Source organism: Homarus americanus, unplaced genomic scaffold (assembly GCF_018991925.1).
Source record: "Homarus americanus isolate GMGI-L3 unplaced genomic scaffold, GMGI_Hamer_2.0 scaffold45482, whole genome shotgun sequence".
Classification (NCBI taxonomy): domain Eukaryota; kingdom Metazoa; phylum Arthropoda; class Malacostraca; order Decapoda; family Nephropidae; genus Homarus; species Homarus americanus.
Window position 1 is genome coordinate 16883 of NW_024739934.1, and position 14277 is coordinate 31159.

The 14277-nt window shown below is 40.1% G+C and overlaps 1 protein-coding gene across 1 annotated transcript in view; it reads right to left on the reverse strand.

The window, feature by feature from the left end:
* The window catches only part of LOC121875027 (5-exo-hydroxycamphor dehydrogenase-like), a gene marked incomplete at its 5' end in the record, with an annotated part of 47268 nt that overhangs the window by 13320 nt on the left and 19671 nt on the right, over window positions 1-14277 (reverse strand). The window contains 3 exon segments of the mRNA XM_042379381.1: window positions 2954-3072; window positions 5727-5853; window positions 6553-6614. Of these exon segments, the coding sequence (XP_042235315.1) occupies window positions 2954-3072; window positions 5727-5853; window positions 6553-6614 (308 nt within the window).

Below are 14277 nucleotides of genomic sequence, written 5' to 3' on the forward strand. Positions count from 1 at the left end.
GATGAAGAAAATGCACTAGTTGAGACTGTGTATGAGAAGGACCTAGGTGTGTATGTTGACAATGAGCTGAAGTTCTCGGGCCATTGTGAGAAGAAGGTAAATCAGGCAAATAAATTATTGGGTCTTATAAGAAGGTCGTTCAGATATTTAGACGGTCCGTCCCTCGTGACGATCTTCAGGAGTGAAGTGCTTCCCCATCTGGAGTACTGTCACCCCATCTGGTCCCCGAGATATGCTAGGGACTGTCAGTTGGTTGAAAATGTTCAAAGGAGGGCCACCAGACTGGTGCCTGCACTTCGGCACCTCAACTACCCTGAGAGATTGGAGCGCCTGAACTTGCCTAGCTTATACTACAGACGGGCAAGGGGGACCTAGTTGAGGTGTATAAGCATCTCAGGGGGCACTACTCAGTTGAGTGTCCTTACTTGGAGCTGGCGGACGCTCGCCCCACAAGGGGTCACAGCTCAAGATTGAAGAAGCCGCAAGTCCAGAAAACCGTGAGGGCAAACTTTTTCGGAGTGAGGGTTGTAAACTCTTGGAACAATCTACCAGAGAGTGTTGTGACGGCACCGAGTGTGAGCTCTTTCAAGAGAAGACTTGATCAACACTGGAGCGGGTTCAGGTACATTCAGGAGCCGGTGCATGCCCAGTATTTGCCAACAGTGCGTGACAGAGACGTGACCGAAGAGGATAAAAAAAAAAAAAAAAGTGAGGATATAGTGACGGAGGGTGTGAGAGTCGGGTTGGCCACAAAGTTTACAAACAGTGCGGCCAGGCTCAGGGTTGCCAATGTACTCCCATAGGTACCTGTACCCTAGGCGTAGTCTCATGTACATAATCTGTTGACGTCGAGTCAGGGATTTTATTTATTTATTTTTTTATTTTTTTATTTTTTTTTTGCCCCCACCCTACATCCTTGTGTAAGGTGAAGTGTAGAAGCGTTTACAGAGCCCAACAAGGAAGCATGCCAAGTTCATGATTGCCTTATGTCTCATGAGTTAAGGGCGTAGAAGCCTGAAGAGTCAATGGTTTATGTCTAAGCAAGTTATTGGAAGCTCCAACAACTTGTCCCTGAATACGAATTCGCAACTTTCGATTTACAGCAGGTACCTACTTTACTGCTAGGTGAACAGGGACCAAGGGGGCTAGGAAGAGTGTCCAAATAACTTCCGCCGGCCCGGAAATTGAACCCGTGACATCTTGCTTGCAAGGCAAGAGCGGTACTGCTCTACCACCAGCGCCCCGAGTCAGGGATTGTTCATTCTGTATTTACTGAGGTGACCCAGTGAGGTCATTGAATGTCAGGGGAGCAATTACCCCCGTAGACAAAACATACGTAAGTGTAGATTTAATAAACATTCCTTGTATACTTCTTTATAATTAAAACAGAATTCCCGAAGGTTAGGTTAGGTTAGGTTAGGTTAGGTAAGGTTAGGTTAAGTTAGGATAGGTTAGAGAAGTGTTCATAAACTGAAAAAAAATAATTATTTTAAAAATTATTTTTATTTTTCCTGGGGGGCTTTTGTCCTATGGGGCTTTTGTCCTAGGGGCTTTTGTCCTAGGGGGCTTTTGTCCTACATTCTGTCAAACAGGGAGGTACTACCGCCTGGGAAGATATTGGAAGCTTAATGTGTTGTCTAATGGTAGACCCTGCAGCCATATGGCATCACAAAAATTGTGACCAAGTCCCAGGTTGTTGATCTGTCATTCTGCCTCATTTACACACAATTGCAGGGTGTCAATTGTTTCTCTTACTATTGACAACACAACATACATATATTGTTTCTCGCTATCTTTTTTTTTCTTTGTGGTTCTTTATTGTTATTATTATTATTAGTTACATTGCTGTAATTATTATTATTATCATTATTATTTTATTATTTTATTTAAATTTTTTTATTTTTTGTTATAAATTTCATTTAATATGAATTATTATTATTATTATTTTTTGTTGTTGTTATTATTATTGTTATTATTATTACATTTTTGCCCCCCAGGCCCCGATGTGGGTCGGTGACCTGTGCCCAGTGGGCTAATCCCCCTTCAAAAAAAAGGCATACACACACATACATACATACATACATACATACATACATACATACATACAGTACATACTGTTACGACCGTGTCGTATTTTTCTATTATTTTTTATAACATGCTTCAATGTTGTTCCATATTATTCCTGTAATGATGTGTTATATTTACTATTATATATTCTACTCACCTTACTCTGTGCTGTTAAGGTTTTAACTGTCATTATTTGTTCAAGCCCATCTTATTTCTTCATTTAGTATTGTAACCTGCATTCTTTGTTTCTCTAACGACCATCAGCATCATTAAACGACCCATGTTTCACCGGCGTGTCGCACTGGTGGGAGCCGACCTTATATATAGTACCCACCAGCAGACGGAGTTCAGTCCAGTCCTCTTGTCATTCAGTTCACGTTCTTTTGAGTGACACCCGTCACCTGTTACTTATACTTTATTTTATTTCTGTGTTGTTCCTGTCGCCACCAATGTGGTATATCTATGTGAGTACCTATTCATGTCTCTTATGTGTCCATCAGTGCTTGCTTAGTTACATTTAAGTAATTCAGTGTTGTTTCACGATAGTTAATTTCAGTGTTAGTTATTTTCTGTTTATGTAGTGTTAACGTATTCCAATGCTTTATTTTTATTCTTTTGATGTTTCGATGTTTTAGTAACATTTGTGTCTTAAAAGTTTCGATAGTGAATCAATTTGTTGTGACAGCCTACGAGGCTCTTTATTGTGTTAGTATTTAATTTAATTAAATTCTTAAAGGTTTACTTTATTTATTTTTATTCCCTTTTGATTTACTTCACTTTTTTTTGTTTGGTACATACAGATAGATAAACTAATAAACAGATGCATATGTAGATAGACTGACAGACAAATAGATAAACAGACATATACTGTACAGTATATACTCACCCTAAATTCGGAGAGGGGGTAAGTAGGACCCAAGAGGCTGGCGAAGGGGTAGCGCTTGTGGTGCTTGTTGAGGAAGGTGACGGCCTGCTGCAGGTGCTCACCCGTGTAGTTGTGGACACCTGTAGGACACACACACACATCTGAGGCATTATGACCAAGTGGAGGGGGTCAAGAGGTGGAGGTTATAACAGCCAGGGTCATTACATACTCTCTCCCTTATCTCTCATCTATTCCTTCCCTATCCTCTTTATCTTTCTCTATCTCATCTTTCCTTCCCTATCACGTCTCTCCTTCCCTATCTTGTCTCTCCTTCCCTATCTTATCTCTCCCTCTCTATCTAATCTCTCCCTCCCTGTCTCTTCTCTCCTTCCCTATATCATCTCTCCCTCCCTATCTCCTCTCTCCCTCCCTATCTCATTTCTCTTCCTATCTCTTATATCCTTCCCTATCCCAGATAATTTTATTTTCCCAATCTCATATTTTCTTCCGTTTCTCATCTTTTCCTATCACATCTATCCCTCCCTATCTTATTTCTCCTCCCTATCACTTCTATCCCACCCTCCCTCGTCTCTATTGACTTCAGAATATCTCCTAATATCAAGTGCACATGGCTTTCAAATGGCCTCCAAATGCCCATTATATTGGTCAGATTTAATAAAATCTTGGGGGGCCTTGCGCCACCCTCAAACCCCCCAGCTGGGTGGGCTCGCTGCTCTGCAATGTTCCCTCGACACAACTTCTTGGACCCCCCTTTTGATATTCCTGGATCCGCCCCTGCTTCTCCCAAAGGATATATTGTTGGACAAAGGAAGGCTACAGGTAGGAGAATAAATCGTGGTGAAGTTTACCACCGAGATTATTATAAGGTATTGGCCAGTAGGGTTAAGACCGAGATAAGAAAAGCAAAGAGGAATAATGAACTGAAGGTAGCAAGGGAGGTGAAGTCAAACCCCAAGGGATTCTTCCAAATGTATCAAAATAAAACACGAGACAAGATTGGACCAATACAGTCAGATACCGGCGAGCTAACGGATAACGATGGAGCAATAATGTGAACAGATATTTTTCAACAGTTTTCACCACAGAAAATTTAATCATGATACCCGAAGCACCAACTACAGTATATACAGAGATAGTGAAGAAAATAGATTAAGCGTGATACTGGTGATGAGTAATGATGTTAGTAAGCAAATAATCAAGCTAAAGCCTAATAAGTCACCAGGTCCCGGTGAGATATTTGCCAGAGTATTAGAAATTTGTTTAACATGTAATTAAAATCGGGTGTAGTACCAAAATCCTGGAGGATTGCGAATGTGATACCGATTTTCAAGAAGGGAGATAAATCACTATCCTCTAACTACCGTCCAATAAGTTTAACACCAATTGAAGGTAAATTGCTGAAGCAATAATTTTAAACTCTATACGAAATCACCTGGAGAAGGGCAAGATGTCAATGATTTCCAACATGGCTGACTAATCTATTAACATTCTTTTCATCTGTTTTCGAATCAGTGGACGACAGGCACGATTATGATGTGGTATACCTCGACTTTAGCAAAGCCTTCAACAGAGTCCCCCACGAAAGACTAACACATGAAATGGAGGCTCATGGAATTGGAGGGGATATTCTAAAATGGATTGGGGCTTGTTTACAGGACAGGAAACAGCGAGTGAGCATGAACGGAACTAAATCAGATTGGGGTAACATGACTAGTGGAGTACCCCAAGGCTCAGTACCTGGACCATTACTGTTTATTATATACATAAATGACATAGATATAGGCGTAGACAGCCAACATAAGTAAGTTTACTGATGACGCTAAAATAGGGCATGCAATCAAATCTGACGAAGACTCCGCAAAATTACAGAAAGATCTAAAAAAAAATTTCGAATGGCCTGAAAAATGGCAGATGAAATTCAATGTGTACAAATGTAAAGTACTTACTCAAGGAAATGTAAACAGAGAGACCAGATCAAGAAATCCAACTGTTAGAAAAATTTAGGAGTAATGATAAATGGGAATCTTAAACCAAGACAACAATGTGTATTTGCTCGAAAAAAAGGCTAGCAAAGTACTTGGGCTCATACAAAGGAGTGTTAGTTACAAGACTAGCTAGGTTATCCTAACGCTATAACTTGTGCTTGTGAGACCTCACTTGGATTACGCAGTTCAGTTCTGGTCACCGTACTACAGAATGGATATAGAATCTCTAGAAAGAATTCAGGGGAGAATGACAAGATTAATCCCGGGCATTAGGAAGCTTGAGTACAGAGACAGGTTAAGGCATCTTAATTTGCACTCCCTCGAGAGACGTAGAAGGGGGGTGTGATATGTTCGAGGTGTATAAATGGAAGTCAGGGTTAAACAAAAGTGATATAACAAAGGTACTCAAACTACCCAGCCAAGAACGAACTTGTAGCAATGGTTTTAAATTAGACAAATTTTGATTTAGGTGCAAGATAGGTAAACATTGATGTGGAAATAGAGTAGTGAATGAGTGGAACAAGTTACCAAACATCATCATTAACTTCAGTATGTTGGATAGCTTCAAACATAGGTTGGATGGATATTTGAGCAATAGGGATTGGGTGTAAACGGGAGCGCCCAGTATGGGTCAAAAGGCCTGCTGCAGTTTCCTCCATTCCTATGTTCTTATGTTATCTCTGCCTCTCTTTCTCATCTCTCCCTCCCTATCTCTCTCATCTCTCCCTCCCTATCTCTCTCATCTCTCCCTCCCTATCTCGCCTCTGCCTCCCTATAGGCACACTTACCAATGATAGTGAGACACTTGAGGATGATGGTGTGAGCGGTAAGGTTGAGGTGTGAATCTGGGTGCACCAGGCCGGCCAACACGTATGTCCCTCCTGCCCTCAGCGCCCTCACACCTCGCGGCACAACCTGCAATCACCAGCAGTAAATAGACAGACAGACAGACAGACAGATAGATAGATAGATAGATAGATAGATAGATTTTTCAGTTTAAATGTCATAGACGCCTATAATTAAATCAGCATGTATATAAATACTGTAGGTATACAGTTCAACACACACACATTATATATATATATATATATATATATATATATATATATATATATATATATATATATATATATATATATATATATATATATATATATATATGCAATTGTTATAGACCGTTTAGGTAGACAAACAGTGTACCTAGACAGTGCTGCGGGTATACAACTATAGTAAACAATAAGGCAGTTCGACCAAGGGTAGCCAACTAAGCCATGAGATGCTCATTGTTTCCTGTAGTATCGGCTAGTTCAGATACACAAAGGCACACACTACCGACATGCACATAGGGAAGACAACCAATAAAATATACACAAAAGGAACTGGAGTTCAGTCCTTTATGATAAACTCTAATTAGTGAAAATATCTGGGCAGGTTCCGACAGCTTGTTATGTAAATTCTTAAATGTACACACTGAACCTTCTATAAACTGCAGCCAGTCGCAAAGCCTTAACAATTGTCATAATGATTAGACATAAGAGAGCCGGGTAGTTTATATATTAACTATTTTATTTATTTATTATCGCCTTGGTACTTAACACATGTACTGTACACTACCTGTTTATTACCACAAGCCTCGAACACTACGTCTATACTGTCCGCCTGGATCAGTTCCTCCTCTGAAATGGAAGAAAATGAATTAAAGAAAACGTACATGACTGAAAGCAATGTTAGGGCCAACTTTTATTATCTGTACTTCGCATTCCTATCCATCTATCTCCTGAGCTATCTGTCGCTGTGGAATATGGTATGGATTAGATATAACGTAAGTGACTAAAGGATGTGTTAGGGGCAACCAATGAGAATGGTAAATCTTATGGAGACTGACGCCCCCTTTGACTTTAACTACAAGAGAACATAGAAATATCCGACATATAGATAGGCAGATAAATATAGGTGAAATAAAGATAGATAGGTAGGTGATAGATAGGTAGACGTGTGGATTAATAGATATACAAACACAGAGAATGATCTTCAGTAAATTCGCCATACCATTTCATATTAGTTCATCATGTACGATTGTAGGTAGTGTGTGCGTATAATGTATAAAAAACAGTCTAATGTATACATAACATAGTACGACTATAAATAACATCAGTATATCAATGTATAATAAACAGTGCAGTAAACAATATATAAACATATACAAGAATAAATATATACGATGTATAAATAAACATGAGTATATACAATGTATACATAAACAGTGCAAATACAATGTATACATAAACATGCAGGTATACGATGTATAAAATGCAGGATATACATGTATATAAACAGTGCAGGTAATACAATGTTACATAAACAGTAGGTATACGACGTATAAATAAACATTGCAGGTATACAGTATACATAACAGTGAATATACAATAACATAGGTATATACAATTTATACATATACAATTATAATGTATAAATAAACAGTGTATATACAATGTATACATAAACAGTGCAGGTATATACAATGTATACATAAACAGTGCAGGTACGATATATAAATAACGTGAGGTATATACTATGTATACATAAACAGTGCAGGTATATACAATGTATACATAAACAGTGCAGGTATATACAATGTATACATAAACAGTGCAGGTATATACAATGTATACATAAACAGTGCAGGTACACGATGTATAAATAAACAGTGCAGGTATATACAATGATACATAAACAGTGCAGGTATATACAATGTATACATAAACAGTGCAGGTATATACTATGTATACATAAACAGTGCAGGTATATACAATGTATACATAAACAGTGCAGGTATACAATGTATAAACAGTGAGGTATACATAAACAGTGCAATACTATGTATAAATAAACAGTGCATGTATATACTATGTATAAATAAACAGTGCAGGTATATACAATGTATACATAAACAGTGCATGTATATACTATGTATAAATAAACAGTGCAGGTATACGATGTATACATACAGTTCAGGTATGCAATGCATACATAAACAGTGCAGGTATACGATGTATACATACAGTTCAGGTATGCAATGCATACATAAACAGTGCAGGTATAATATGTATACGTAAGCAGTGTAGGTATACATAAACAGTGATGGTACATAATGTAGGTATACGTAAATAGTGTAGGTATACAATGTATATATTGTATACATGAACAGTACAGGTATACAAACATTGTATAAATAAACAGTGCAGGTATACAAACATTGTATTCATATACAGTGCCGGTATATAAATAATGTATACATAAACAGTGCCTGTATACAAACACTTATATATAAACAGTGCACACATTCAAACAATGTATACATAAATAGTGCAGGTATACAAACAATGAATACATAAAAAGTGCAGGTATACAATGTATGCATAAACAGTGCAGGTATGCAATGTATACATGAACATCGTTGGTGTACAAAAGTATACATAAACAGTCCAGACATATATGCGTTGTATACATAAACATTGCAGGTATACAAACATTATAAATGTAGTGCAGGCATATAGACATTACTACAGGCATTTAAACAATTTATAGTTGTTTAGAAACTTTAGATAGTGTAAGTATACAAATAATACACAGAGACAGTGCAGGAATATGAACATTGTACTATACTTAGTACCGTACATAAGCTGCAAGTATACAAGGTATGTTCAGTCCGTAGAAATTACAAATATACAAACAATGTGCGTATGTAGACAATGTAAAAAACATATGAATTATATAGACAATGCAAGTATACAACAACCTATAGTATATAAAAAAAATATCTGCCAGGATGGGTCTTACTACATTTGGTAACCTAACATCATATTAATTACGCTGAAATAAATACACATTGCATTAGTTATGGTAAACTATATACCAAAGTAAATGTATGTCCCAATATCTGTTATTGGACAAAGGAAGGCTATTGGTAGGAGAATGAATCGTGGTGAAGTTTACCTCCGAGATTATTATAAGGTATTGGCCGGTAGGGTTAAGACCGAGATAAGAAAAGCAAAGAGGAATAATGAACTGAATGTAGCAAGAGAGGCGACGTCAAACCCCAATTGATTATTCCAAATGTATCAAACAAAAACACGAGACAAGATCGGACCAATACAGTCAGATACCGGCGAGCTAATTGATAACGACGGGGAAATGAGCAATAATCTAAACAAATATTTTTCATAAATTTTCACAACCGAAAATTTAAACATGATACCCGAGGCAATGACTATCTACAGAGGTACGGGAGAAAATAGATTAAGCAAGACAGTAATAACGAGTAATCATGTTAGTAAACAAATAGAAAAAACTAAAGCCTAAGTCAACAGGTCCCGATGAGATATTTGCCAGAGTATTAAAGGAATGTAAGGAAGAACTTAGTATGCCCTTATAGTAGCAAATTTGTTTAACATGTCATTAAAAACAGGTGCAGTACCAGAATCCTGGAGGATAGCTAATGTGATATCCGAGTTTCAGGAAGGCAGATAGATTACTATCCTTTAACAACTGACCAATCAGTTTAACATCAATTGTAGGCAGGTTGATGAAGCAATAATTTCAAACTCCATTCGAAATCACCTCTCGAAGCACAAGTTGATCAATGATTCTCAATATGGCTTCACAATTGGGCGTTCATGTCTGACAAATCTTTTACTATTCTTTTCAACTGTTTTCGAATCAGTGGACGACGGACACGATAATGATGTGGTATAACTCGACTTTAGTAAAACCTTCAACAAAGTCCCCCACGAAAGATTAATACGAAAAGTGGAGGCTCATGGAATTGGGGGAGATATTCTAAAATGGATTCGGGCGTGGTTACAGGACAGGAAGCAGAGAGTGAGCATTAACGGCACTAAATCCTATTGGGGTGACATCACTAGTTCAGTACTTGGACCATTGCTACATAGTATATACATAAACGACAAAGATATAGGCATAGACAGCAAACTAAGTAAATGTTCTGATGACACTAAAAGGGGGCGGAACTACATGAAGATCTAAACCAATTTTTCACATGATCTGAAAAATGGCAGATGAATTTAATGTAGACAAATGTAAAGTACTTAGTCTAGGAGATGTAAACAGAGACAACAATGAGTATTTGCTCGAAACAAGGCTAAAAAAGAACTTGTCTTCATACTAATGAGTGTTAGTTACAAGACTAGTGAGGTTATTCTAAAACAATATCTTCTGATTGTGAGACCTCACTTGGATTACACAGTTCAGTTCTGGCCACCGTACTACAGAATGTATATAGAAGCCTTAGAAAGAATTCAGAGGATGATGACGAGACTAATCCCGGGCATTAGGAACCTTGAGTACAGAGACAGATTAAAAAGCATCTTAATTTGCACTCCCTCGAGAGACATAGAGTGAGGGGCGATATGATCAAGGTGTATAAATGTCAGTGTTCTTTTATTCAAGTCTATGGTGAATCCACCAACACGTGCCCAGAAGTCCATACCCAGTATAACACTTGTAACCAGTCCCGGCACTACCACAAATCTGTGTTTGGGTATGTATACTCCTACAAACTAGACGCCATGGAACAATTCCCCCAGCATTGGAATCTTTTCCTCAAATACACTGTACGCATTCTCAAAATATGGTATTAGTTCATTTCTCTGATCCACATTTAACACACCATTGTTCACTAACGAATAATCACTTCCACTGTCCAACAAAGCCCTAAAGTCCCTCTGTCTGGATTCAATACCGCCTGCTGCTCCACATAAGTCGCTGTCGCCCCTTGCAGTTGTAAACGTAACACAACAGCCCAGTACTCCGGTCTATTCCATACGTCCATTTCGCTCATGATTTTGGCGTTCTTAACGAGCTTGTAGTGCGTGGTGAAGGCTCGGAACGGAAACGTGGCTGGAGCGGTGTCATCGCCAAACGTTTATGTGAGTGGAATTTCCTGGACTCGAGAGTTGCTGGTAGCGCTATCGTCTGCCATCCTCTAGTTACCGCTGCCACCAGTCAAGGTCAAGCAAACGGGGAGTTCTAGTTGGATTTATTGACAAGGTTACAAGTGATCCTCTCTCGATGCTGGTCAGGGCACAACTCCCTTGGCTAGCCGGCAACTGGCGCCACCACACCTCGGCAGACAATGCAGACCACGGGTCCGAACAACCATGGGGATAGCTCAACAATTGACTAACAAATAACAAAAATGATCTTCCATACATTTCAGAATGAAATTACACTATTCAAAATAAACATAAAAATGCAGGGTGGGCATAAAGTCTTTCCCTGATTATGAAAAATCATATCTCGAAGACCATTCTAGATAGAAACATGAATGTTGTAGCATTGTGTAGACGAATTCATAGATTTTTTTCATGCATATTTTAAGCTGCAAAAAACTGTATGTTTGTACATAGCATATGTATTGTGTAATAAATGTTTGTAATCAGGGAAAGACTTTATGCTCACCCTGTATAATAGCCAGGGTGAGGTCGATGGATCATTGACTGACTGTACACAGACTGCAGGTATATAAACAATACACATAGACAGTACAGGGATACAAACAACAGTACACAGTCAGTCTATTCATCCAGGGATAGCCCAAGACACACACACACACACACACACACACACACACTACTACTACTACTACTACTACTACTACTACTTTTTTTTTTTTATACGTGGCCTCCAGCCTCCCCCAATAGTCACACCTTCGCCACCATTTAATTACCTTAATATTAAATATCCTAATACATATGTAGCTATCCTATCTGTGTTAAATTAGTTGAGCCGCAGATCTATGCGGCATTCAGTGACTGTAGCCTCATAGTCAATATCTGCAGCAGTTGTCGGAATTGGGGCAGAAGCTCTCGTTCCACTGAGGCAGAGCAAAGCCGACCGAAGGAGAGATAAAGACAGTCGACATCTCATCCAGGCTGTAACGTAACTTCTGGGCTGCAGCTTCTGTTCGGAGATCACCTCCGCGAGTCTGGCGTAGAAACATCTTGCACTTGGTCCCACCCCACCAGATGTTGTGAACACTAGAGGAGTGAAGCTGCCTTGATCAACGTTTTGAATTCTCTCCCCATAAGCCCTTCTCTTGTCGTTCTCGTTCCTCCTATGTGCAGCATCGAGCGTTAGGTTACGGTGACATGCGGCCATGGGATCAAAAATCCTGATGTCAAAGAAAGCTCGCTGTCCCCGCGTCCAGAATCCTCGAGCACTGACGTCCACACGGGCTTCGTTTGATGTGTTTGAAGTCCTGTGCTGAAACATCTCACCATCCAAAGGAAGGAGGGTCGGTTCTACCATGACATTCCGGCAAATTTCCTTTAACATATTTGAGGTGAGATCCCTTACCTCGTTATGCCTCATGCATATGAAGCCCCCTTTCTTGCACACCATGGCGTGATCGCCATCATAGGAAGAGCCACACACTCATTGGGAGGGCAAACCTTCTACTGGCCGACCGTACCTTAGAGCAATGGCATCTATAAATTCTTGTTTTAAACTTTAAGACTGAAACCATTTGCCCTTATCCGTAACGTAGTTAACCAGTTCGAGGCGCCCACCTCCTGCGCTATAGCTACTTTTTTTCTTCAAATCTTCTGGTACCTGCAGCAACAGTTGCTGCAACTTATCATTTTGGCAGTGCTGTCGATCTGTCGTAATGGATCTACGAATCTTATTTACTTCACTGGTATCCACTTCCCCTGTTGCATTCTGGGCTATTATGTGGTCTGTGAGGGCAGCCGTGAGCTTAAGTGAATTTTGATGTTCGGTGGCAGCAATCTCCTCTGGATTGGTTAGTCCCATCCCTCCCAGTCTTGGTGGAAGTGCAAGAAGTGCTCTTTCTGCTGGGGTTAAGTCAGGGTGTTTCACTAATTTAGGAATGAAATTGACACTGATAGCTTCTTCCAGAGGGTGGAGGAGGGGTCCGATATCAGGGATAGTACGCATCAGGTAGTTCCAACGATGCTTGACTCCATGGGTGAATGCAGCAAAGGCCGCATGTGGCTCTGTGTTAGCAATCTCAGACATAGCTTGGATTTCACTAACCTACTCATTCACCTTTCCCGCTACGTACTCGGTTTTGAAGTCCGCAGTGCCAATTACTGCGCCTAGATGTCTTTGGCCGTCCTTAGTTATTTTGACCTCACTTCCGCCAAAAATCTCCCTTGCCCGTTCATAATGTTCTGGCTTCACGATGAGGAAGGACTTGCTGGCGTTTGGGTGGTACCCTATTTGTGGACCTCGCGATGTTACCAAGTCCCACCACTTTTTGATGCCCTCCACTTTTCCTGCTCCTGTAAGGTCATCAGCATATACCACTTGTTTGACCCCAGTTGTTTCAAATTTTATTTCTTGTTGGAGCACTGATAGGCCAATTGCATACATTGCCATTGCAACAGGGTCCCCTTGTGTTGTTTCCTCGGTTGACTGTAAGATGGTATCACCTCTTAGAACCTTGTTCTTTACTATGTAGAGGTCTGATGGATTCCTATACGAATTTTCAACATACATTGCAAAGCTTGGACACTTGATCTTGATGTTGTGCAGTGCAGCCTTGCGGTTAAGTATGTTGAATGCGTTTGAAGCATCCACCAGGAGAACGGCCTCACAATCACGCTGCTCAAATATCAATCTCATGGCGTGAATGGCGGCCTCCCCACCAGCCTGGTGGCCAGCACACACTTGAAGGTTCCCTGCTGCTGCCCTGACATCATCCTTTACCACCTCCATTATGCATTTTCCGATGATCCGCCTCAGCACTTCCCCCACCCCTATAGGTCTACATCCTGGTTTCTTTTCCAGAGGAATAAGGCGGCAGGCCGTCAGGGCCTGGAGGTGATGGCAGCAAGAGGATGCAAGCTTTCTTGCAAGGGCGGCAATGGCAGTGCAGAGATCGCTTGCTACAGGGCCAAACTTGTTTGTGCTGAGGATGACTCTCCAACCGTTTGCATCCAGACCTGAAGGGCCGGCTCCACCTCGAGTCTTCAGTGCCTTTTTCCACACTATCTCTCCTGTTATTTTCTCGAACAGGACAGCGTTTGGTGGGGTATAGACACCCTCGAACCTGATGCCTTCTTCACCGCTTGCAGGGGGATGTTTCTTTTTCAGTAGTTTTAATGTCTCTCTGTTTATTGGCATCACCCCACCGGAGGATTCCTCTGTGAGAGATCTTACCGCAAGAGACACTTTTCCCACACGCATTTTGTTTCCAAATTTTCTTGCCACGTCATCTGTGTTTTGCTTTCCGTCACCAGTAATTTTTAGTCTCTCCTGCAGTGTTCTTGGTTCACATAGGAGATCATCAAGGGC